The sequence below is a fragment of the Porcisia hertigi genome, chromosome 25, assembly GCF_017918235.1.
Source record: "Porcisia hertigi strain C119 chromosome 25, whole genome shotgun sequence".
Taxonomy (NCBI): Eukaryota; Euglenozoa; class Kinetoplastea; order Trypanosomatida; family Trypanosomatidae; genus Porcisia; species Porcisia hertigi.
Genome location: NC_090584.1, coordinates 769,373 through 793,761, shown reverse-complemented (window position 1 = coordinate 793,761; position 24,389 = coordinate 769,373). Strand labels below are relative to the sequence as shown.

Genomic DNA, 24,389 nt, shown 5'->3' with positions numbered 1-24,389 from the left:
TCCGTACCATAGTACATGGATTCAGAACATCCACTGTCGTATATGGTGCGGCCCGCCAAGTTTTGTGGGAGACTGCACCGATGCACTTCTTTCTGCTGGTATGGCGCAGTCGCCAATCCTCACTCTTGGGCTATGAGAGGCCACATCATGGGGCCGCAGGGTGTGGGGATGGGGAACGCGCAGGAGGCGGGGGGTGGGGTACACATGAGTGGGAGTGCACGTAACTTTGCCATTTCCCAGACATCATCGTTTCCACGTCCGCTCCCTCCCCCCACCCGAGTCGTTTCTCTGCGTCGCCCGTTTTTTTTTGTTTGTTTGCTGACGTATCACCCACGGTACTTATTCGATATTTCAACTGTTTTGTTTTTGCCGCGCCTCGACTTCGGTGTACAGCCCATTCTATACACGTACATACATGCACACACACACACACACACACGAACCCCCTCCCCTCCCCCCCCCCTTCTTCTTCTCAGCCCAACAATGCACATGTACTGGGTAGAAAATGCACCGTCCACACCCCTCATACGGGAAACCCATGGTGGGATATCTTGCAGGTGCCTGGGGAATGAACGATGGCGGCGTGTCCTATACTGGAGCTTCACGCATCGACCCCCTTGTCGAACTCCAACGAGGTCGGGACCGCCAATGTCCACCAAGAGAAATCTCCTGTCTTGGTGCTGTTGCTGTGACCCCCCCCCCACACACACACACCCACAAACGCACTGCTCTTCCACCCCCTTTTTTTCCTCCATTGTTCCCCGTTTATTCGCATACTCCCACGACTCTCTATCGTCCCTTCTTTCCCTGCTCTTTTTTGCCTGAGCAACGCTCTTTCCGTTGACGGGAAGGTGTTTCATTTGGTGTATTGACGTGTTTTTTTTTGTCTCGTGTGTGTGTGGGAAAGGCACTCCGGGCCATATTGCGGACGACGACTTCCCTCTCATCAGTGGCAGCACGGTAACACCCACCCACCGACTCCTCCCTCTCCCTCTCTGTTAATCGGCTAATTCTGCGTATCGTCTCTTAAACACAGTACTCTCACACACGAACACGGCGATGGGCGCTCGCCACAGTGTACCGGTGCTCCCAGACGGGCAGCCAAGCCCGCAGGCATTGGCACAGGCCAAACCCAGCGACGTGAACTCCTGGGGAACACCACCGGCTGAGGCCCCAGCAGATGAAAAGGATCCGACAGAGTTGGTCCTACAAAGCTGGGCCTTTTGTAAGGCAAAGCCGACCCCACAGAAGATGTATCGCAGTGACGTGGACGAGCGCAAGCGGCGACAGTCGGTGAGCTGGCGTAAGCGCACGAGTTTCATTGAGCTCGACTGCGGTGAGGACAGCTTTTTTGTAGCCAATAATTATAAGGTGATCGGCGTCGCGGACGGTGTCGGTGGTTGGCGTTCTGAAGGCGTCGACCCTTCTTTGTTCGCTAATGCATTAATGGAAAACGCGAAGCTGTTTTCGGAGACGCATCGCGATGAGGGCGACCCTGAGAAGATCCTTGATGCTGCCTACACGAAAGTGGTGAAGGACGGCGTTGTCAAGGTGGGCAGCAGCACGGCCTGCGTCGCAACTTTGCGCAAGGAGAATGACGGCAGCCACACGCTCGACGTTGCGAACCTCGGCGACAGCGGTGTGATGGTGGTGCGCAACCGAAAGCTTCACTTCCGCGTGCACGAGAAGGTCCACGGCTTCAACGCACCCTTCCAGTTGGCAGTGCTTCCGAAGTCTATGATAGGGCGCGCGTTCTCGGACCGCGTGCAGGACTGTGTGCGCGAGTCGGTGCCGGTGCAGGAGGGTGACGTCATTGTGATGGGCACCGACGGCCTCTTCGACAACCGCTTCACCTCGGAGCTGGCCGCAGACGCCGGCTGGATCGGCAAGGTGGAGGAGAGTCCCATCGCCAAGATTCCAATCGTGGGTTTTTTCCTCAGCGGCATCTTGGCGGACGACAAGATCGAGTATGTGGACCCATACCGTGTTGCGCAGCGTATCGTCTCTGACACCTACAAAACATCGGTGAATCCCGAGACGAACTCTCCGTGGGCGTCGATGCTGCGACAGTTTGGTGAAAGAAATGCCAAGGGTGGCAAGCCGGACGATATTACTGTCCTCCTCAGCCGCGTGAGTACACGCGAAGAGCTGAACAACAACACCAGTTGGTAAAGTGCACAGACATAAATGAGAGTGTGATGGACAGGGTACGGTCGTGGTGAACCTGGGGGGTGTGCTGGTGCTGGTGATCACGAGGAGGGTTCGTCCCCCTTTTCCTCTCCTCTATCTGTGCGTGCGAGCGACGGAAAGAGGGAGGAGCGGTGGTGATGTAAAGTCGATACGATGACAGTGGTAATGATGCAAGGCGCGGCGGTGTCTGTGCTGACAGTGTATTTGGATGGATGCCGAGGGATGTCTGTGTGTGTACGAGTCCGAGGGAAGAGGGAGGCAGGAGATACAGACTGGCGAGGCTGGCAAGATGGCGCACTTCTGTTTCTTCATCCTCGTGTAGAGTGTCTGTGATACCGAGCTCTCTCTCTCTCGTTGAAGCCACTGCAAAACGTTTTTTAGGCAGCACCTCTCTCCCCCTCCCTCCTACCCCCTCCCTCCTCTTCTATGCTCCTCCTCATGCTCGCTGCGAATGGTCTACACGCGTGCCGGTAATCGTTGTTTGTCTCGGCTCATCCTCGCAGTGCCTTTCTCGCGATGCCTCCCCCCCTCCCTCCTCCCTCCCTTTGATCAGCAGGGGCACCCCAAATCGCAGTGTAAGAAACAAGGGAACCTTCTAAACGTAACCCGCATCAATGTGAAAGGGTGTTCATGAGGTGTAGGGTGGGTGGGGGTGGGGGGGGACATCACGAACAAACAAGAGGGTGGAGGTGATGCCTCGCTCTTCACTACCTCTCAGACGATACTCATGACAGCTCATCATCAATTACCGTTGTGGGTGCACATCGTTCACACGAGTGAAATGCTGTTGCCCTTCTACTGACGGATACACAGATAAGGGGAGTTTCCATTGCTCATTACCTCGGCTAGGTCTTGCGTGACGGAGGTGCACCCTGCTCTCCCCTCCTCCCCTCCCCCCTCAAACACCCACACACACGCACACGTACATCTCGACTCGCTACTTTTTCATATTTTCTGTTCTTCCCCTCACTCTTCTCTCGGTTCCCATTCGTCATGTCGACGGAGGCGCGCTGTGCATTCCTGTCGTCTTTTCTCCCGCCCTTCTCCCTTTCCCCCCTTTCACACACACGGGCTCACACACACACACACACCCACACACACACACACACAACTGCAAATCCTCCTCTTGTGGTAGTCCGGCTGATGATTTCTTCATGAACACGGCAGGTTTTAATTTGTGAGCTCGCACCGTTTTGCAGAAACGCGCGTTCATCTCATAACCCCCCCGCCACTCGCGCTATGCCTTCACCCCTGCTGTGCACAGATATCCACACATAGACATTTTTTTTTCTTAGCACTCGCACACACACACGTACACACCTCCACGTGAACAAGATGAATCTCGACAACTACTTCTCCAAGTTCCTGCACGAGGGCAAAGGTCGAAGTTCAAAAGGAGACGTATTGGAGGAGGCACCGTCTTCCTCCTTCACCAACACCACTCGTGTGCCGGTCATACCACTCGCTACCACCTCGCTCAAGCATTGCAGCGAAGGAGGGCATCATATATCTTTGGGCGGTGTCGGTGAATCGCCAATGGACGCGGCAGAATCGCAGCTGCAACCATCGTACGGCTCTTCGAACGCGGCTGCAAATGAAGGCGGCCAAGCTCACCAGCGGTCAGACGCCTCTACAACAGAAGCCAATACCACAGCTACGCCGGCTAGTGCACAGCGGAGTACAGCATCACTGAAGAGGTACCGGGAGGCGCTAGTGGCGACGTCCTCAACTTTCCCTCTGTCCAGGCCTGCGCTGGACGAGCCGACGGCAAAGCGGCTTCTCACGCGCCGGGTCGCCTTGGAAGACGACGACGACGACGACGAGCTTGCGCTACTGCTAGGTTCGCAGGAGGCGAAGCAGGTGCGCGAGGTCGACGCCATGCTCCTACAGCTGGGGAAAGAAGAAAGCGCGTCTCGAGTGCAGCAGACGGCCTCGTCACCAACGTCTTCGTCTCTACCTGGGCAGGAGGCCGGCATCGCCATGGAAGCCTCCAACTCATGTGCCGTCAGCAGCCTTCCCTGGAAAGCGTCGTCCCTGGCCACGCGAAAGGCCATCGCACTCGACTTCCGACGTCAGCTCGAGTGGGAGCTGCACCACAACGCCGATCTTTTCGCTGCCTTCGAGCCCTTTTTTAAGGAACGCGAACTGGACCGCATCGCTGCCAGCAATGCGCTGCGGCCGGTGCTGAACGCCGCGCCGCCTGCCATCACGAGTCAGATGCTGGGGGCGCTGCCGGGGTGTACGCTGCGCCCTTATCAGGTAGAGGGCGTACTGTTCTTGCTCGACCATTTCCACCGCGGCATGCCAGCCATCCTCGGTGATGATATGGGTCTCGGTAAGACGGCACAGGTGTGCGCCTTCCTGCACACACTGAAACAGCTTCATGAAATCGACGGCCCACACCTCATCGTTGCCCCCCTTTCCACCCTGACAAACTGGACGCGTGAACTGGCGCGGTGGGCACCACAGCTGCGTGTAGTGAAATACCACGGCGAGCGTCGTACCCGGGCCGCCGTCCGCACGGGTCGCCACAACCGCCACGCCGTGTTTGTGACCACACCGGCGTTACTCAATCTCGACAGGAGCTTCTTCCGCAAGCGGGCATGGGTGACGGTTGTAGTGGACGAGGCGCATGTTCTCAAGGCACACGACACGGCCATCACTTCCACGTCGCGCAAACTCACGTCGTGCTATCGAGTGGCGGTGACAGGCACGCCAGTGCACAACAAAGTGCAGGAAGTGTGGAGTCTATTGAGTTTTCTCTACCCGTGGCTCATGGCCGGCTACGACCCCCGCCTGCGCGACCCGGTGCGGCAGGCGGAGGAATGTGCAAAGGTGCTTCAGTGCATCATGCTGCGCCGTACTAAAGTGGATATGGAACTCGGCATTCCGCCGCGTGTGGATGAGCCGCTGACGATGCTGGAGCCAACCTATGTGCAGATGCAAACGCTTTCCTTGCTCATGGCACACGCTCTACAAGAGAGTAGCACTGGCCATCAATTGCATGGACACCTAAACCACCAGAGGGCCGTGTGTAATCACCCACTGGCGCTGCGTCTCTTGGCGGACAAGAGGCGCACGAGTGGGCTACAGGGGTCGGTCGAGGAGCGCATGCGGGCGGCCGGGGTGCCAATGGACGCGGCACATCTGATCGATCCCAGTGCCAAGATGCGCTACCTTGACACGCTCCTACCGCAACTGAAGGCGCAGGGACACCGCTGCCTTATCTTTTCGAATTTCACGACGACGCTGGACCTGCTCGAGGCCATGTGTCATCTGCGCGGCTACAGCTATGAGCGGCTGGATGGCAGCTGCAACCGAGTGGAGCGGGAGCTGTCGATGCTGCGCTACAACCACCCTGCCTCATCGTGCTTTCTCTTTTTAGTCACGACTACCGCTGGGGGCGTCGGTGTCACCCTCACAGGAGCTGACACCGTGATTCTCTTCGATGCACACTTCAACCCGCAGCTTGACCGGCAAGCAGCGGACCGGGCGCATCGCATTGGCCAAACACGCACCGTGCACGTCTACCGGCTCTGCCTGCAGGGCACCATTGAGGAACACATCCGTGACATTGCGGAACGAAAAGCGTACCTCGGTGACTTCATCGTGGAGGGGGGAGGCCAACGTCACGGCACGGGTGGGCGCGGCGGATTTGCCAGCGATAGTCCCGGCACCCCCCAGTCTATAACCGCAGACGAGATCCGCGAAATGTTTCAGCGGTTCGAAGAGAAGCACCAATTGCGGCAAAAGACGGGCGACCTGCAGGTCTCCTCGCCCACCTTCCCGCGCTCCTCTGGCGAGGCGTTTGACAGTGCCAGCCACGCCACGGAGGATGCCATGGTGAAGGAGTTGCTGCGTGTGGAGCAGCACGGGCAGTGCGGCTCTGTGGCTTCTGTGGGAGCTCGCAACAATGGCGGAGGACTCGCCTCGCCACCCAAGCAAACCCACCGCTGCTTCTGCTGCGGTGATACCATGCATCCCATGGAGCCGCTACTGCACTGCATGGTGTGCCCTAAAGCTTACCACGCCGCCTGCATCGGCGAGCGACCACCCAGGCCAGGGGAGGCAGTGAAGCGCTTCTGGACATGTCCGCGACACGAGTGCTCTTCCTGTGGCAAGCAGCAGTCTGCAGATGGCGCTATCTTCATGTGCGACGGCTGCCCTCGTTCCCTGTGCTTCGATTGCCTTGACCCACGCTACCTGGAGATGGACGCTTCCGGGGCTCAATTGCTACACATCCGCAACACTTATGCTGGGATGGAGGAGGAGGAGGTGGTACCGAAGCGGTCGTGCTACTACGTGACGTGTTTGCGGTGTTGTGGGCTGCTCTCGTCGTCGTCGAGCTCCACTTCGGACGAGACAGACGACACCGACAGCGACGAGGAGGACGGCAGTGGCTGCGACACAGCAGTCGCGGTGGACGGCGAGGGCTTCAAAGTCTTTGGCGACGACAGCGATGCAAGCGCAGATGTCGGCGCCGACTGAAGGAAACGGCGTCGCCTGTCTTGTTCACTCTGCGTGAGGGGGGGGTGGAGGGAAGGGACAAGTCGTCGCCGACAGACAGCAAATGAGAATGTCCAGTTCGGAAACTGCGCACGTTCAACGAAGAGTGTATGACTGTGTCCATGTCGGCATCTGCATATCTCATAGATGCACTTGCTGCATTGCAACCATAGTCCTCCCCCCCCCCCCAATGTGCCGTACGAACACGCGCACAAAAAGATGATACACGTATTATATATTTCTTCTTTTCTCTCTCTTCGTAACGGTGAACTAATTATATCCCCACACTTCCCTCTCTCCCCATTCTCCTTGCAGTTGTGCGCACAATTTTCTCATTGCCGTCTCCGGCAGTGTTGGGTGGCATTAGGAAGGAGGGGGGGGGTCGAGCACAAGTGTTCTTTTTTTTTTTTTGAGGGGGCTGTTCTTGAGGGGCTAGGGAAAGGGATAGCGTGAGGCAATGGCAGCGTCGAGTCAGGGAGTACCGCCTTGAGTGGGAGGAGTCGAGCGCAAGCACCGGCTTGCTCGCTCAAATGTGGCCCACGCCTTTGCTATTTCCGCATGTAGGGCACTATTGCGTACATTCATACCCCCTCCTCCCCCTCTTCCCCCTATCTGCACACCCGCGCTGTGCCCCTCCCCCCGCCCCGCCTCCTCCAATTAGGGATTCTCTTGCGCATACTGAACTTCGCTTCTCTCCGTCTCTCCCCTCCCTTTCGCTGCGGCTTTTTCCTCCAAAAAGAACCACACAGACATACACACACACAGACATACACACAGACATACACACACAGACATACACACACACAGACATACACAAAAGGAAGGAGGAGTGGGGGTGTCTTTTCATTGTTTCGTTCAGCTCCTCTCTCCCTCCTTTTTTTTTTCCCGGAGAGGTTCGAGCTGCGCCGCCTGAGGAAGATAATTGTGCCTTGGATATATTTTTTTCGTTCGTGACGCTCGACCGACTCACGTCTCGGCGTCTTTGACGTACCACCCAAACATCCCCTTCCTTCCTTCCTAGTCCTTCATTTTTCTGACTACGTGCGCCTTCGGCTCACTACTCGGCTTCCTCATTGCGCGTAGCCAATAGTGCTGCAGCTCTTGCCGTGGCTTCTTCTGGGTGTAATATCTATATATCTATCTATCTATCTATATATATAGTCGTACTGTTTTGCCTCGTTATTCCAGACAGCATATCTTTTTTCCCTTCATTCTCAGCGCCTACCAGCTTGTTCCTGTTGGTGTCTGCGTCCCTCTCTCTTTTTCTCTCTGCATGTGCGTCGATTGCTGCACCCCCCCCTCCCCTTTCCATCCCCTGCTTTCTTTTTCTTTTACACTTCTTCTACCTTTCTATCTTGTTGTAGCCCCCCCTACTCCCTCTTTTGGTAACATCTGTTGTTGGTCTTTCACCCTCACCCCCACACACACTGCAGCAATGGAGTCCATTATAGTGAACTTTTTCTCGGATATCTTCACCGTCCAGCATGAGAGCACCTTGGGCCGCCTGAAGCCGTGGTTTGCTGGTGGCATCATCGCCTTTGTGGCCTTTCCGTGGATCATGATGGTGTTGTACGGGCTGTATTTCGGTATTTTCCTGCGGCCGAAGGAGCAGGCGGCAATGGCCCTCTCACCGCTCTTGACGTTCCTCTACTTTCTAACAGACGAGGCCACGCCAGGGTTTGACCAGCGGCTCATGCGGCTCTTCCATCCCAGTCTCCTGGAGGGGGAGAATGATGGCGGCTCCGTGCAGCGTGGCCTCATACGCGCGATGTCGCGCTGCCTTATCGACAAGTTCGGGAAGGTGACCAACATCCCTCGTGACACAGTGGTGCTGAAGCGTGAGGGCAATGACGTCAACTGCATAGCTCTTGTGGACTTCGAGAGGGCGAAGCAAGTGCGCTGCCAGCTCTCCTGGAAGCGCCGGCCTGGAGTGGTGAAGCGCTACCGCCAGGTGAAAGGGCAGTACCCGGCTCGCTCAGAGAAAGAGTCGTTCGTGCTCAACGGCATCGGCATCGCCCTTCCCTACACGTTCCAGGTGACAGGCTTTCACATCGATCCGGCTAAAGGGGACGAGTTCAACGTTCTCAAGTACATCAACCTCGTGGACTTTGACGACTTTGGGGAACTTTTTGTGCGCCGCCTTTTCCAGAGGCCGCCCGCAGCAGCCGTGTCGATGATGATCCAGCCGCTGAGAGAAAAGTATTCCAGCGACGAGGCACAGCTGACGCTGCAGGGGTCTGTGCAGAAGGTGGTCGATGCGTGTGGGGGGTTCGCGTCGTCACTAGACAGCCTGGATGTGGATCAGATGTCCTGCAAGGCCATTTACGCGCCGCAGTCAGAGGGGGCGGCACCTCTCCCAGGCGAGCCGAAGACGGCGGGCGAGGATGACCGAAAAGCCCCGGTAATAAGTGGCGTGGACATGCAGTACCAACTGAAAGGGACGACACGGAATGTCGAGGTGTATCTGCGCCTCACTTTTTCTGGACTAAAGGCCCTGGTCACTCGCTACGAAGTGCGGCTTCTGCCGGACGAGCGGACGCAGGTGCTGGTGGACCGAGATACAGGCACGTCTACCATCGTTGTTTAGTGGTTGTCTAGGTTTCCTTTACGTCCGTCTCTGTGTCTGTGAGGTGTGTGTGTGTATGTGTGTGTGTGTGCACGCACGTACCATGACCTGTCTCCCATATGATCTACAGAGCCCCCCCCCCCCCACACACACACACACACACACCTCACATACACACACGATTGGTTTCGGGTTCATGCACCTTTACAAAGTCGCGTTCGAACTCTTTAGTGCCAACTGATCCTTGAGCAAGTAAGCCCTGGTGCGGGGAGGGGAAAAGAAATATGTTTGTTTCTGAAGTGGTGCTGATGTTGCCACTGTGATCATGTGGGTCTGTGTGTGTGTGTGTGTTTTCGTGGACTCCCGCGCTGACACCACCTCCCTATCCCCCCTCCCCTCGATCTTTTTTTTTCCACACATGCGCGGCTCCCTCATTCCTTCTACGCGCAGAGAGAGATGTCTATATGAACAAGAGGATCGGTGCGTGACGCTGTCAACCTCGTCTTTCCCTTCCTCTTCACCTCAATCTACCTCCACTCCCTCCCGCCATCTTCTTGTTCTCCCCTACACAAACAAACCCACTGACACAAACACACACATATATATACATATATATATGTATATATATAATGTATATACATGTATATGTTCCACCTTGTGTGTGCAGCAACAGGAGGTGTGCATATCAGGAGCCGATCATACACACACACACACACACAAGTGAAAAAAGGGACATTCAGGTGGGGAACGTGCACCCATTTTGCAGATCGCTTGTGTTGTTGCTGCTATCATTGTGTTCGTTGATTTTTGATTCTTTTTTGCCTGCGTGTGTGTTTCCCCATTGAGCGGTGTACCTTCCTTTCGCATTCACCTTTTTTCTGTTGACTTTTTTTTTCAATACTGGTTCGTACTCGTTGTCTCCCCCCCCCTCCCCCCCCCCTCTGCGCTTCCTTTTGGTTGCACACAGGTACATTTGCAGGTGTGTTGCACACACACACATATACACACATCCACAAAAGCGTGCGCCTTCCCTCCCCTCCCCTCCCCCCCCTCCTTCTCTTCTCTCCCCCTCTCCCCCGAACCAATCGGTTCTCTTTGTTGGATTTTCATTCGTGCCCTGCCCAGTGCCGTCTCCCCGGCCGCCTCCTCCCCCTCCCTCTTTTCTTTGACGTCAGGCGTTATTACGGCGCCGTTGCTCATACACAATCCTCACGCCTCTCATTACCCCTCCCCCCCCCTCCCCCACTTCCCTCTCCGCCTTTCCAGGTCATTTTCTGCGGTGGTTGCCCCCGTCACAGGTCGCGGGTGTCGTTTCATTTCACATACACACCAACACGCATACATACATACACCTCTCTCTTTGTTTGCTTGCATCCCCCCCCCTCCCTCCCTTCCTCTGCCCCTCTCCCGTTTTTTTTTCACTCGCCTTTTTGTGGGCCCCCTTGTTTTCACTTTGTCAGCGTTATTCGAGCTTTGTAGAAAAAGGAAGACTCAGGCCGTGTGTATTTGTCTTCAAGTGCTGCAAGTTCCCGTGGAGTCGAGTGTGTATGTGTGTGTGTGTAGGTGAATAGGTGTAACTTCTTTGTTGCCGTTTTCATCACTATCGCCCCCTTCGTTCTCTCTCCCCCCCCTCCCTCCCACCCCACCACAGGACCACTGCTGCCTCTCACTGTCATCATCCTCCTGCTTTCGTTATTTCTGCCCGCCCTGTTTATGCTTTCACTTCAAAGTCGTTTGCTTATCTCGCTCACACACACACACATACACACACGGACAAAGGACCCACTCCACTGTACGTGAGCGTGTCTCTGTGAGTTTGTGTTGTGTGTGTGTGTGTGTGTGTGTGTGTGTGTGTGTGTGTCGCTGTCGCCACCACCGTACAACGCTTCCTTCGAAGACGATTTCACACACACAATGGACGGCGAACGGGAGACGAACACGACGCCGACGTCGTTTTTTCGGGGCATCTCCGACAAACTCGAGTCACACCAGCAGCAGCGTTTCTTCTCAGCCCCTCGACGTGCCCGCGCCTCCGGCAAAGGCGTCAATGCGAGGTGGGCAAATCGCAACCGCGGTGGGGCAGCCGGAGGCGGCGCCACCCCGCCATCCTCGGTAACAACCACTCCCATCTCCACAGCAACGTCGATTAGCACGCTGATTACGCAGGCTCCCTACCACGCGCCGCCCATTTGGCAGCACCAGCGGACTGTTGGGGGTCGTGTGGGTAGTTGGGACGGTGGTAGCCGCACGGCTTGTAACGCCAATGCATACGCCGGCCGCCGGGTCGCCGGCAGTGGTGTGCGCGGCAACCACTCTTCACATGAGTGTGTGCACGCCACGGAGTTGGTGGAGCGGGCCCGCTACATCCGCAACCAGCCCAAGAACGCGTCCCCCCTTGACGCCGCAGCGCACCCTCCGTTGTTGCCACCTCCCCTTCCCGCCGTCCGCCAAAAGAAGTGTCTCATCCTTGACGTTGACGAGACTCTTGTGCACAGCTCTTACCAAAACACGGGGCGGTACGACGTGCACCTCCCCATCACCCTCAATTGTGACACCCATGTGGACGTCTACGTCGCCTTTCGGCCGCATCTTCATCGCTTCCTCGAGACGATTGCGCCGTTATTCGAGGTGGTCATCTTCACGGCCTCCCTCAGCACCTACTGCGACCCGTTGATGGACTCGATCGACCGTCATCGTATTCTCGGTGGTCTGCGACTCTTCCGCGAGCACTGTATTTTAGTTGGCAGTACCTACGTGAAGGATCTTTCGCTTTTGGGTCGAAATCTGGAACAGGTCGCGATCATCGACAACAGCCCTATTGCCTACCTTTTTCAGCAGCGGAACGCCATACCCATCACATCGTGGTTCGACGACTTGAACGACGATGGACTACTGCGCCTGATACCTGTGCTCGAGGCTCTGGCAGAGGCAGGCACAGTCTACGATGTGCTAGACAACTACAACGCGCACCTGCAACTTCAGCAGCTCCATGAGCAAAATACAAGATAGTCCCCCCCTCCCCCCCCCCCTTCCCCCCACACACACACACATCCACACACATATATACCCCTATTCCAGTCGTACGCCAGACAAACTAGTGACAGGCTTTTCGCGGTGTGTGCTGTGTCGAGAAAAATAAGAGTGAATATAAGCTTCCTTTCATTTTGATGCGCGATGCCGTGTTTTTTCCCGTGTCGTGCACCCCCCCCCCCCTGTCTGTCTGTGTGTGTGTGTGTGTGTGTGTGGAAAAAGGGGGTAGGTGTTGTGTGCTTGCCGTGTCCTGTCCTTCATGGTGCCTAAAGCTCTTGTTGAGGTTTGTCAAACGAGTCGGATACCTCCCCCGTCCTCCTGGCCATCTGTAGGCCTTCCTCCGCTTTAACTCTCCCATCTCGTCGTCGTCATCTCCTGTTCGTGTCACTTCGAGGCTGTGTGGCGTGCTCTTTGTTTCACTCCTGTTTGCTCGCTTTCTTTTTGCGGTTCTTCATGCTTGGTCCGCGTGTCGCGCGTTGCTGGCCCCAATCGTTGCCCGTGTCTTCTCATACCCTCTTCCCCCCCCTCCTCTCGGCTAAACGGGTTCAGTCACCCCTCCGCGTCTCTCTTGCGTGTATCCGTGTGGAAGAGGGCTCATGGTGCTCCGTGAGGGTCTTGGGGGGGGGGAGAGGAGGGGCGGGAGGAGTATTGGTGGTCACGCGGCCCTCCTTTTGTCATTCCACTTGAGCGTGTTCTGTAGCAGTGCTCGCGACGCTCTGAAGAGCGCACTCCACCGCCGCGGTGCGCCGCGAATGAAGCGAAGATGCATTTATTGAGAGAACGGCCACTGCACCGGCGCCGTTATATGGCTGAGCAGAAAGCTTCTTGACTTACCTTGTGCACCTTCCTTTCTTCTCCCCCTCCCACTTGAGTTATCATTCCCGACCTTTACATCTGTAGATTACAAAAAAATTAGACCCCGCCCTCCCCCTCCCCCCCTTTGCATCCACCATACCTTCCTTTTCCTATCTTTTCCACCTCCACCCTCACCCCCCCCCCTTCCCACTCACCCAGCTCATGTCCATGCAGAAGATTACGCTCCAGATCCTGCGGCAGCAAGATGACGTGTGCAGCTCCTTTGTACTCGGGCTTCTGGAGAACAACGCGCGCTTTCAGAAACTCTCCAGGAGTGAGGGCGAGGACATCGTCACACGCGACAACGAGGATGCTGAGAAACTAAGCGACGGCATCCGCATCGCCATCCGCAAGGGCATCCTAAGCGGGCAGCCGGATGTTTCACCCGTGACAAAGGTGAACGTCGTCGGCCTCAGCGCGCAGGAAGTGACAGACAAGATTGTGGCAGTACTTCCATCCAAGAGCGGCAACGTCATCATACTGCAGGGGCTGAGCGGCACTGGCAAGGGCACCACTGTGAGCAAACTGAAGGCGGTGTTGCCCAAGTGCGTCACGTGGAGCAACGGAAACATTTTTCGAAGCTACACGTACTTGTGCAATGAAGTGCTATCTGCGCAGGGAAAGGAGATTGAGGAGGGCAGCTTGACAGATGACCTTCTGGCCTCCGTCGCAAAGCGCGTCACGTTTGTGAAGTGCGAGGACGGCATGTTTCAACCGATGCTCGACGGCACAACGCGCGTGGTGGACGTGCAAAACACGTTGTTGAAAACCCCACTAATCAGCTCCAAAGTTCCCACAGTGGCCCAGCAGACCCAGGGCGAGGTCATCCGCTTCGCCGCCAGCGCCGTCAAGAAGCTCAGCAGCGAAGGCTACAACGTCATCCTCGAGGGCCGATCACAGACCCTGGACTACATCTCAACCCCCCTCCGCTTTGAGCTCGTCATCCCAGACGTCTCAGTGCTTGGTCAGCGCCGCGCAGCGCAGCGCGTCATGGCCAAGGCGCTGGAGATAATTGGCGATGGCACTTCGGACGACGAGGTCAACAGCGCGTTGCATAAGGCACTCGAGGCCCTATAGCGACAGTAGCGGTGACAGACAGGGGACTCAACACACACGCCTTTCTGGGAGTACGGAGAGAGAGAGAGGGGGGGGGCGATATCTGTGGGTGCATCCCCAACTGGCTTTCCTACTCCCTCACCCGCCCAAGGCTCCTACGATGCACATTCATCTCTTTTTTTTGTCCCCCCCCCCCCCCCCCCATCTCCTCATCGAGCGTTCCTCACTTATTAGTCCTACTTGCTCAATTTTTTTTTTTGCTTCCTCCTCATAAACCACCTTGCGTATGTATGTATGTGTGTGTGTATACGTGTATGTGTGTATGTATGTATGTGTGTGTGTGTGTGTGTGTTGTTGTTGTTGTCTCCTGATTTGTGCGCCTTTAACAAATTCCTTTACCCCTTTTAAAGGGGGTGAGGTGAATGTGCGTCCAAGTCTCTTGGTTTCCTTGAGATCCGTGAGTATTTCTTCAACCATCGATATTCGTGCGCGTGTACAGCTGTCATGCGCTCAGTCACACGCATCTCGCAACAGTCGTTGTCCATCTTGCGTCCATCGCGGCAGGCATCTCTCTTTTTCAGTCTACTCAACTTTGCTGATTTCGATTCATGTCAATCTAATTTGTGGGCGAGTAGAGGAAGGAGGAAGCAGCGGGGGGGGGGGGGCTGCACGAGCACGCGATTTGTCTGCGTGCTTCCCTATGTGGTCTGCTAGACGTTGGTTCTCCGATATGCCCTTCCTTCACTTCTTCACTTTCTTGTTGACTAAGTATAATCAACATGTAGGACTTCTCCATGTATGTGTGTATTTTTGATTACTAGTCTTTCTGTTCATGAATTTATGTATGCTTGGGTAGGTGATCTTGCCGCGAATGTACAAGCTGAACGCACATCTCCGCTCCCCTCGTGTTTATATCTTCTCAAGTCGGGGGGCGGCTCATTCCCCTCCCCTCCCCCCCCTCTCCCCCTCCGGGTCTCTCCGGCTATCTCCACCCCTGCGACTAAATCTGTGTTTCTGTGTATGTGCCTGCTTAACCATTGTATAGCCTTTGCTTCAAGTGATGTGACGCTGGAGCCGTTGCGGCACCATCCTTCTCCGGTGGTGGTGAGATCTTGGATGCGCAAGGCCCTCTGCCTCCCACTCTCTCCACACGCATTCATAGACACGTGCCACACCCCCACGGTGTCGAGTTTAGGCATATGAAGGGCTCTCAGTAGGTACGCTAATCCAACTCGCGTACACATCACACGTAGTGCGTTGGCATCGCACCAACACGAGACCTAAAACTTCCAGACGACAAATCCCCTCTCCTGCCCACCCCTCAAAGCATGCGATTATCGTCCCACCAAGCAACACCAACTGCGAAGACCTCGCTCACTTTGGAGCACCACGACGCCGGGGGCTTTGAGTATGTTTGCATATGCGTTCCCCTTAAGCAACTTGGAAATGTCGTTCATCTCACAACAAGGCTGCCGTATTGTAGCGTTCTTCTTGTGTACGCTCTACTGCATCTCTCTCCGATTGCACGTATACAATCCACTCATCCTTCTATTCCTGCATTTCCCTGCTCGCATTTGGACTCACTGACACACACACACACGCACAAAATATTGCTGCCCCTGATATCGCCCTCAGTTCACGTGCATTCGCTTACATCTGCGCAGCTTGTTTTATCGCTCTCTCGTGCTCTTTCACATACCGTTTTCACATCACCTCACATCCCCCCTTTTTCGTGGTGAAACATGTCCTCTGGAGGCGCTGAGTTCAAGGCCGAGCTGCGTGCTGGCAAGCCGAAGTTCGGTGTCTTCCTCAACTCCGCCAGCCCTCTGCTGGCCGGCCAGTTCAGTCACTCTGGCTACGACTGGCTGCTGATCGACGCTCAGCACTCGCCGGTGGACCCGTTGACGATGGCGCACATGATCGCTGCCATCCGCACAGGCCACTCCAAGGCGATGGTGCGCGTGGCAAGCACCCAAGACCGCGCTGGCATCCAGTGTGCTCTGGACAGCGGCGCCGATGGCGTGCTGATCCCATACGTGAATACCGCACAGGAGCTGAGGGAGGCTGTGTCTTGTTGCTACTACCCGACGACTGGCACGCGCTCCGTGTACCAGCCGCAGCAGTGCATGAACGCGAAGGGTCTGCTGGGCTACGTGCCTGAGTCGAACAAGAACGTTGTGGTTGCCTTCCAAGTAGAGACGGCGGAGTGCATCGAGAACCTCGAGGAAATCATGGCGGTGAAGGGTATCGACATCGCCTTCCTTGGCCAGAACGACTTGTGCATGTCTATGGGTCTGTTCGACGGCCGCTACGTGTTCCCGGAGATGTACTTTTCTCCAGAGCTGCAGGCTGCCACGGAGAAGCTGATCGCGACGGCCAAGAAGCACGACGTCATCCTTGGTCTGTTTCTGTTCGGCACAGACCGTGTCGGTGAATTCCTCGAAAAGGGCTTCACCTTCATCAGCATCGGCAGTGAGCTGCACCACGCCATGGTGCAGGCCGGCACCTGGGTTAAGTCTCTCAAGCAGATCTCAGAGGAGAAGCGCAAACCGTGGACGAACCAGCCCAGCGCCCTGGTGTAAATAAGGTGATGGTGTTCACCAGGTGAGACGCTGAGGAGGACGAAGGGGAATGTGGGAGCTGGTACCAGACGCATGCTGACCTTGATTCCTTGCCACACACGCACTGCCCCCCCCCCCCTCAAGTTTTCTTTTCTGCGACAAAGTTAAACACATTCTAAGTTCTCTTTCACTCATAAATTGGCTTTTATTTTCTACTCTTGCTTGTTACCGAGGGGGAGAAAGGGGAGATGGGGGTGGGGGCGTCGTGCTGCCCCTCCGGCTCCGCCGTTCACCCCCTCCCCCTTCTCCCCCTGGCAGCGAGTATGCCTATATATATATATATATAATGCTACACCACGGCACACAGGCAAGCATACCGACATGCACACTCACCGTCTCCTCGCTCCTCGTTGTCATGCCATTCAACCATGCCTGCACATATATTGAAGAACTGCGTACGTTCTGTTCACCCCACCTTGCTTTCTCCCTCTGTTGGTGTGCAAATGGTGAACACGGTCCCCTCATCTTGAGGATGTAGGTTGTGCTTCTTGAGTTCATCGGCACGCCTTCAACAAGTTTCCTTCGATATACGTTTATTTACGTGCGTGCGTGCGGGGAGAGGGGGGGGGGAGCATAGGGCTGACTGGCTGAACATATATTCATACACACATATATATTTATTTATTATGCGTGTTCGTGGCTTGAAGAAAACACAAAAACTCTCATTCGAAGGCGGTGTGGCTACTGGAGGGGCTTATCCTCGCCACACAGGGTGCAGTGTTTAGTGGCTGCAGCGTCATGATACAACTCGGTGGCATGTTGGATCGCCGATGTCTCGGTACCACGGAGGAAAAAAAAGGCTGCTGTGTGCCGGCTAGGCTCGAGTGAGAAGAAGGTTGTACCGTTGGTTACCGCTATGCGGTGTCGGTGGGAAGGGAGTACTGCACGCCAACGTGTAACTACCGCCTCCCTCCACACACTCTGCTCACCGATGTCTTCCCTTTTTACCCCTTCAGGTACCATGGCTGTCGGCGCAATGCACCCCTGCATGACGTGCACGCGTAGAGATATTGGAGACTTGAGAAACATGTCCACCACCTTTTTATCTCCCTCCACCGCGCACGCTCGTTGTATGAACGTGCGGCGGGAGGGGGAGGGGGTAGTGGACATCTCCATGAGCATTTTCATGACCCAACCCATGCACCTCCCCTCTCCCTCCCTCCATCCATCCCCTAATCCCTCGTCCTACTCTTGCCTGCTTTTCTTTGTTGGGGTGTGCTTTCCTTCTTTGTCTTTGGGATCGCTAAGCGCAAATCGCTGCAACAGGATTTGCCGGTGTGTGGCTGTGTGCACCAGTAGGCTCACACCATACTCCGTACGGGCATACAAACGCACAGAGAGAGGCGTCCACGCGAGAGTGCACAAGGCGCACGGCGAGACACACCGACCCGACCTGCAACGCCCCATCCTCCAGACACCGACTGAAATGCACGCGTACTCACACACACACACACACACACACACACACACACAGCGTACCCCTTCAAGACAGCAGGGACAGTGTGCAACGCGGTGAGTGAGAGCGCTCCAGCCTCACATTAACGTTTCTCCGCTGTGTGTAGGGCCTTTTTGCGCCCCTCCCCCCCAAAACAAAAATTCGTTCATAGAGACTGCTGCGCGACAGAGGACAGGGGGGGGCTGGCAGCGACGCTCCCGCCCTTATCCCCATCGCTGTACAGAGATAAAAGTAAGTGAGATTTGAGTCACTATCTATTCCTGCAACGACAGCCTTTGCTCTGTTGTGCGTCGTCTGTGTGCGTGTGCGTGCGTGTGTGTGTCTACTCTGTTGGAGAGGCGTGAGGAAAAATTGAAAGAGACGACGACAGAGTAAAGCGTCCATCAACTCCGCAGACCACAGGGCACACAAGCTTGCTTGCGGAAGATGGCACGCTCCGGCAGCGCAGCGCGCCGTCCTCGTTCCGCGGAGCAGACGGCGCGCCTGCTGCTGTCTAACGCCTTTCGGCACGACACGTGGGAGTGCGCGGCTGCCCGAAAGCAGGTTCGATCTCATGGCGGAGCCGTGCATACGCTGCGTCTCAGTTTTCGCGAGCTGTCGAATCAGCGTGTCGCGGCAAGCGATGTGGAGGCTGTCAATTTATCTCTGTTCGACCCCGATCGTAAGATGTTCGTTGGCGCAACGTACCAGCTGGAGGCCCATGACATGGCGCGGCCGCTGGCCGTGCAAGTTGCGCCCACCCAGCTCCTTGTGGTGGAGACGGTGGTGCAGGACGCTCGACCGCCTGCACCACTGGAGGAGTACCGGGTCACCCGCTGGGGGTACTGCCCAGTAGAGGAAATACGGAATGGCGCCATCTCTGTTGCCCTCCGGCCTGGCAGTGCGCACCTCCTGCTCGTAGAGAAAGCTCGTGGCCTGTGGCAAGTTTGCCCACGGCCCCGAGTGACGCTGCACTGATATGCGATGTGTCTGTGGACCAGGACGCAGCACTCATGCAGCTGATGAGGGAGCTCGTGCCGCCTGGCATCTTCGTCTCGGAGGACTTCACGCGCGCCACGCCGAAGCCTGGCGCCTCGCTTTTCCGGCTGTGCGTGAAGAACATCGAGCTGTCTGGCTCGACGAGGGAGTCTGCGCTGAACTTAGCAGACCCGGATGCAGACTGGTCCGTCGCAGCAGTGGCCCATAACGGATTCCAGCAGCTTGGAAAGGGCAGCGAGGTGCCACTGGTCTTGGAGGCAGCCAACGACGACGGTCGGGGCGGTTCTTCTTCAACCTCCTCCTCTACATCCAGTCGGCATCTGCCGGCAACGCCGCTGACCAACAAAGTGCTCCTACGCTCCAACCTGCCCCTCAACATTGACCGGCTGCCCGTGCACTCCGCCACGTCGCTGGTGCTGGCCATACGTCGCCGCGCGCCAGGCTCACGCGCTTTTGCCGTCTTGGGCTTCTGTGTGCTGCCACTGTGCATGATGCCGATGCAGGACCGCGACATTCGGGTGGAGAACCTGCCCGCCTTGCGGGGCCCCTTCTCGTGCGAGGACGCGCGACTGCTGATGGTAGACTCGACAAGCCCCTATGGGCAGGTGCCGATCGCCGTAACCCTCACCGTCGAGTACCACGGTACCGGGATGCCAGGCGGTGTGCCGCCCGCAGGCGTTGTCGCAAGCCCCTCAGGGGTGGCACTAGAGCAGCAGCAGCAGCAGCAGCCAGAAGAAATCACGAAGGACATAGTAAGCTCCACCTCGTCGACGTCCTGCGCCTCCTCCGTCTTCTCCGGTCTGAGGCCAACACGAGCTCTTTCTACCGCCGACGTTGCTGGCAATGGTGTGTCTGTGGGGTTGGCCAGTGACAAAGGTTCGCGGACGCCTGCCGGAGGCGGTCCCACTGAGAAGGTAGACGGGGCTGGTGGCACAGCAGCCGTCCCCGGCTCGCTGGCGGCCGGTGGAGAAGAGAGTGTGGGCATCTTCAAATTGCTCTGCACCGTCATGGAGGAGCTGCACAAGGTGCGCGAGTCCCAGGACATACTTCTCCGGCAGAGGGGTGGCGATGGTAGTGGACTGGCTGCTCTCAGCCCTGCCATGCGTGAGCGCCTCAACAAGGGCCTGGCGGACGGCGGCGTCAACGTGATCGACCTCGCGCCGCGTCCCCTCTCAGTCTCATGGAAGGCGCGCAAGCTCATGCAAGAGGGGATGCAGCCAATACTCCATCCCCTAAATGGGACTCTGCTAAACGACGTGGAGCCGGTCGTCGGCCAGCTCACATCATCTCTCTATGGCTTCAGGGTGGAGGGCATCACTGTGGACAACGCGTTGTACATGCCTGCGGACATATGTCTTGTGTTCTCGTTTGGGCCTCTGCCGTACCAGCAGGTGGGTCCCTTGCATGCGACATCCGTGGAGAAGACGCCAACAAACGAAAGTTTCAAAGTGCACGACGATCAAGACCGGGCCGGTTTCGTGTGGTGTGAGCCGACAGATGCCGTGCAGAAAGCTGCCATGTACAAGTACAAGGCGGCGAGCACCACTCTCGTATACGTGCACTTGTACGACGCACTCACTATGTTTTACCTTGCCACAGCCAATCTGCCGCTCACTGCCTTCCGTCGGCCGATCTCGGCCACGTGTGCCATGACCCCTGTGGATCTGGTGCTGCAGCGGGACTTGAGCATGACGGAGCAAGTGGTACCACCGAAGGTGTTTCCTGTGATGCAGCAAGCAGGGCAGCTGCACCTCACCGCCTTCTGCGTAGGCGTCGCGGCTGCCCCTGGTGAAGAAAACATCTGTGCTGCCGCTGTGACCACTGTGCGTCACCTGGAAAGTGTGCAAGGTCGTGTAATCACCGCGAAGAAGCTGCGGCACGCCGATCGGCTGAGCCCGAGTGCGTCGATGTCAGCGTCCTCTCGTATCGATGGCACGGCCGTGGCGGGCGGCGGGGCCTCCGCCCCGCTCAGCACTGCGGCTTCGCCGGCACCCGAAGCGAAGAATGGCTTCGATGGAGGCGCGGGCGGAGCGGGTACGCTGCACTGGCAACGCGCACAGTACTTCAAAACTCAGCTGCGGGAGCACCAGCAGAGCGTAGGAGCTGCGCCGCATCTCCCAGGCGTGCCCGATCCACATGTGCGGGCGGCGCAGGCGGCGGCCGAGTTGGAGTATCGCCTGCGCCAGCTGGAGCACGAGCGCGCCGCCGTCAAGTCGCGGCGCATTGCCGAGGCGCTGCTCCACCGCCTAACCGTCGAGCATGATGTGTGCGTAATCTCGTGGCGCCCCGAGGTGGTGCGGACGGCCTTCACAAACCCCTTCCCTTGCTCCATGCAGTTCTTTGTGGACGTTGACCCGGCAGACACCGAAGTCTGCACCGTGTTGGAGGCAGCCAACTTCGTGTTGGGACCGCGCGAGAAGACGGAGGTGGCGCTGGCGATACGTCTGTCCACTGCACGGAATGTCAGCAGCAGAGGTACTGGTGGCGCCCACCATCCGCAAGATGCGCAGAATATCACGGCGCGTGTGTACTCCGAGAAGCGGGAGATGGTGTGCTGTATTCGCGTACGCGCCACTGTAGAGCCGCCGCTGGTGAACCGACGCTACGAGGTCTTCGGCGCACCTGGCACCGAGGTATCCAAGCGTATCCTCTCGCGCACCTTCTCATCTGCGAGCTTTCCGGTCACCTCGAGTAGCGACGCTCTGCTGCAGCGCATGCGCGAGCTTTGCGCCTTTGTGTCCACTTCGAGTGCGAAGACGTCCGTAACCACGAATGCGGTGTTGGACCCCATCACGCACACCTACATCACTGCGTGGGAGGAGGCGACCGTGACGACAGAGATACCGAAGGAGATGGACCGGCAGCGTATCGAGTATGTGACGCTCTTCTACGATGCCGCCATGAGCCGCGTGTACGAAACGTGGGAGTTGTGTGTCTTCGCTTGCGAATGCTTCACGACGCGGGACATCTTTTGGGGTCAAACAACAGCGCTGGGTCTACCTGCGGGGGAGACGGACGCCATGTACTGCAGCGACACCACTGTCACGGTGGACAGGCGTGGGGGGTCGTACCTGCTGCGCCTGCACCCCCGCGATGTCGGCACACAGCGCATGTTTCTCCACACTCTTCACGGCGACGTTCTCAAGAAGACGCTGCTTACTGTCCCAACGGTGCACCCCACGCCGACGTACTCGCAGGTGATCGAGCTTTCTCTCGCCGACGTCAAGGGCCCGGTGCTGCGTCGCCTGACGTTTGTCAATCGCGGAGACCAGGAAGAGGTGTTCCAGGTACATCACAACTACAAGTTCAACCTGCACGTGACTCCGTCTAAGTTCGCTCTGGCGCCAAGCGACACGCAGTTTGTCAGTCTTCAGTTCGATCTCCTGACGCTGCCGCCGGGCCAGCTGGAGGGGCGGTGGCCGGTGTGGGTCTTCTTCAACAATGACCAGGACAAGACGGTGGAGTCGTACCACCTGCAGCTCGTTCTCCGCGCGCACCCAATCGTGCGCGTCGATGCATAGGCGTGTCTGGGGGGAGCGGTGGAAGGTTGGACTTGCTTCCCAGTGTGTAGCGTATACTCGTACCGCTCCTCTTCCCCGCCACCTCCGTTTCCTTTGTCGGGGCATCTGCACGCGCGTGTGCGTGTGTGTAGCTGTATGTATGTCGTTGTGTGTGTGCCTCTCCTGCCGCCGATAGATAACGCAGCTCCAGCTCTCTCCTTCTCCTGCCCCGTTTCTGGGGTCATTGATGAGTGCGTTCATATAAAAGACCCACTTTACCTGCAGGTGTGTGTGTGTCTGTGTGTGCGTCCACAACGGGGATATACGCGGTCGTCAGCCGAGGCCCGTCGTGGCTCCCTCTTTGCCCCCTCCCCCCCCCCCCTTCTTCCCTCGCCGTCGTCGTAATGCGCCTGACTATTTATGCCCCTCCCCCCGCCTGCCCAGACGCCAGCACTACAATCCACTCATCCTTCTATTCCTGCATTTCTCTGCTCGCATTTGGACTCACTGACACACACGCACACACAAAATATTGCTGCCCCTGATATCGCCCTCAGTTCACGTGCATTCGCTTACATCTGCGCAGCTTGTTTTATCGCTCTCTCGTGCTCTTTCACATACCGTTTTCACATCACCTCACATCCCCCCTTTTTCGTGGTGAAACATGTCCTCTGGAGGCGCTGAGTTCAAGGCCGAGCTGCGTGCTGGCAAGCCGAAGTTCGGTGTCTTCCTCAACTCCGCCAGCCCTCTGCTGGCCGGCCAGTTCAGTCACTCTGGCTACGACTGGCTGCTGATCGACGCTCAGCACTCGCCGGTGGACCCGTTGACGATGGCGCACATGATCGCTGCCATCCGCACAGGCCACTCCAAGGCGATGGTGCGCGTGGCAAGCACCCAAGACCGCGCTGGCATCCAGTGTGCTCTGGACAGCGGCGCCGATGGCGTGCTGATCCCATACGTGAATACCGCACAGGAGCTGAGGGAGGCTGTGTCTTGTTGCTACTACCCGACGACTGGCACGCGCTCCGTGTACCAGCCGCAGCAGTGCATGAACGCGAAGGGTCTGCTGGGCTACGTGCCTGAGTCGAACAAGAACGTTGTGGTTGCCTTCCAAGTAGAGACGGCGGAGTGCATCGAGAACCTCGAGGAAATCATGGCGGTGAAGGGTATCGACATCGCCTTCCTTGGCCAGAACGACTTGTGCATGTCTATGGGTCTGTTCGACGGCCGCTACGTGTTCCCGGAGATGTACTTTTCTCCAGAGCTGCAGGCTGCCACGGAGAAGCTGATCGCGACGGCCAAGAAGCACGACGTCATCCTTGGTCTGTTTCTGTTCGGCACAGACCGTGTCGGTGAATTCCTCGAAAAGGGCTTCACCTTCATCAGCATCGGCAGTGAGCTGCACCACGCCATGGTGCAGGCCGGCACCTGGGTTAAGTCTCTCAAGCAGATCTCAGAGGAGAAGCGCAAACCGTGGACGAACCAGCCCAGCGCCCTGGTGTAAATAAGGTGATGGTGTTCACCAGGTGAGACGCTGAGGAGGACGAAGGGGAATGTGGGAGCTGGTACCAGACGCATGCTGACCTTGATTCCTTGCCACACACGCACTGCCCCCCTCAAGTTTTCTTTTC

The 24,389-nt window shown here is 57.1% G+C and overlaps 9 protein-coding genes across 9 annotated transcripts; all 9 read left to right on the top strand.

Moving 5' to 3' along the window:
• Window positions 1-1,059: 1,059 nt before the first annotated feature.
• Window positions 1,060-2,172, top strand: JKF63_04716 (uncharacterized protein; the record flags this gene model as incomplete). The annotated part of the gene is made up of 1 exon (XM_067900694.1): window positions 1,060-2,172. One exon carries the CDS (start codon window positions 1,060-1,062, stop codon window positions 2,170-2,172), a length of 1,113 nt encoding a protein of 370 aa, XP_067756715.1.
• A 1,353-nt stretch (window positions 2,173-3,525) lies between these two features.
• JKF63_04715 (uncharacterized protein) lies at window positions 3,526-6,678 on the top strand (the record flags this gene model as incomplete). Its single annotated transcript, XM_067900693.1, has 1 exon — window positions 3,526-6,678. The coding sequence occupies one exon, from the start codon at window positions 3,526-3,528 to the stop codon at window positions 6,676-6,678; it is 3,153 nt and encodes a 1,050-aa protein (XP_067756714.1).
• Window positions 6,679-8,131: 1,453 nt separating this feature from the next.
• Window positions 8,132-9,283, top strand: JKF63_04714 (uncharacterized protein; the record flags this gene model as incomplete). Its single annotated transcript, XM_067900692.1, has 1 exon — window positions 8,132-9,283. The coding sequence occupies one exon, from the start codon at window positions 8,132-8,134 to the stop codon at window positions 9,281-9,283; it is 1,152 nt and encodes a 383-aa protein (XP_067756713.1).
• Window positions 9,284-11,176: 1,893 nt separating this feature from the next.
• Window positions 11,177-12,271, top strand: JKF63_04713 (uncharacterized protein; the record flags this gene model as incomplete). The annotated part of the gene is made up of 1 exon (XM_067900691.1): window positions 11,177-12,271. One exon carries the CDS (start codon window positions 11,177-11,179, stop codon window positions 12,269-12,271), a length of 1,095 nt encoding a protein of 364 aa, XP_067756712.1.
• Window positions 12,272-13,309: 1,038 nt separating this feature from the next.
• On the top strand, window positions 13,310-14,224 carry JKF63_04712 (uncharacterized protein; the record flags this gene model as incomplete). The annotated part of the gene is made up of 1 exon (XM_067900690.1): window positions 13,310-14,224. The coding sequence occupies one exon, from the start codon at window positions 13,310-13,312 to the stop codon at window positions 14,222-14,224; it is 915 nt and encodes a 304-aa protein (XP_067756711.1).
• Window positions 14,225-15,945: 1,721 nt separating this feature from the next.
• Window positions 15,946-16,785, top strand: JKF63_04711 (uncharacterized protein; the record flags this gene model as incomplete). Its single annotated transcript, XM_067900689.1, has 1 exon — window positions 15,946-16,785. One exon carries the CDS (start codon window positions 15,946-15,948, stop codon window positions 16,783-16,785), a length of 840 nt encoding a protein of 279 aa, XP_067756710.1.
• Window positions 16,786-18,706: 1,921 nt separating this feature from the next.
• Window positions 18,707-19,237, top strand: JKF63_04710 (uncharacterized protein; the record flags this gene model as incomplete). Its single annotated transcript, XM_067900688.1, has 1 exon — window positions 18,707-19,237. The coding sequence occupies one exon, from the start codon at window positions 18,707-18,709 to the stop codon at window positions 19,235-19,237; it is 531 nt and encodes a 176-aa protein (XP_067756709.1).
• A 35-nt stretch (window positions 19,238-19,272) lies between these two features.
• JKF63_04709 (uncharacterized protein) lies at window positions 19,273-22,779 on the top strand (the record flags this gene model as incomplete). The annotated part of the gene is made up of 1 exon (XM_067900687.1): window positions 19,273-22,779. One exon carries the CDS (start codon window positions 19,273-19,275, stop codon window positions 22,777-22,779), a length of 3,507 nt encoding a protein of 1,168 aa, XP_067756708.1.
• Window positions 22,780-23,422: 643 nt separating this feature from the next.
• On the top strand, window positions 23,423-24,262 carry JKF63_04708 (uncharacterized protein; the record flags this gene model as incomplete). The annotated part of the gene is made up of 1 exon (XM_067900686.1): window positions 23,423-24,262. One exon carries the CDS (start codon window positions 23,423-23,425, stop codon window positions 24,260-24,262), a length of 840 nt encoding a protein of 279 aa, XP_067756707.1.
• Window positions 24,263-24,389: the final 127 nt, after the last annotated feature.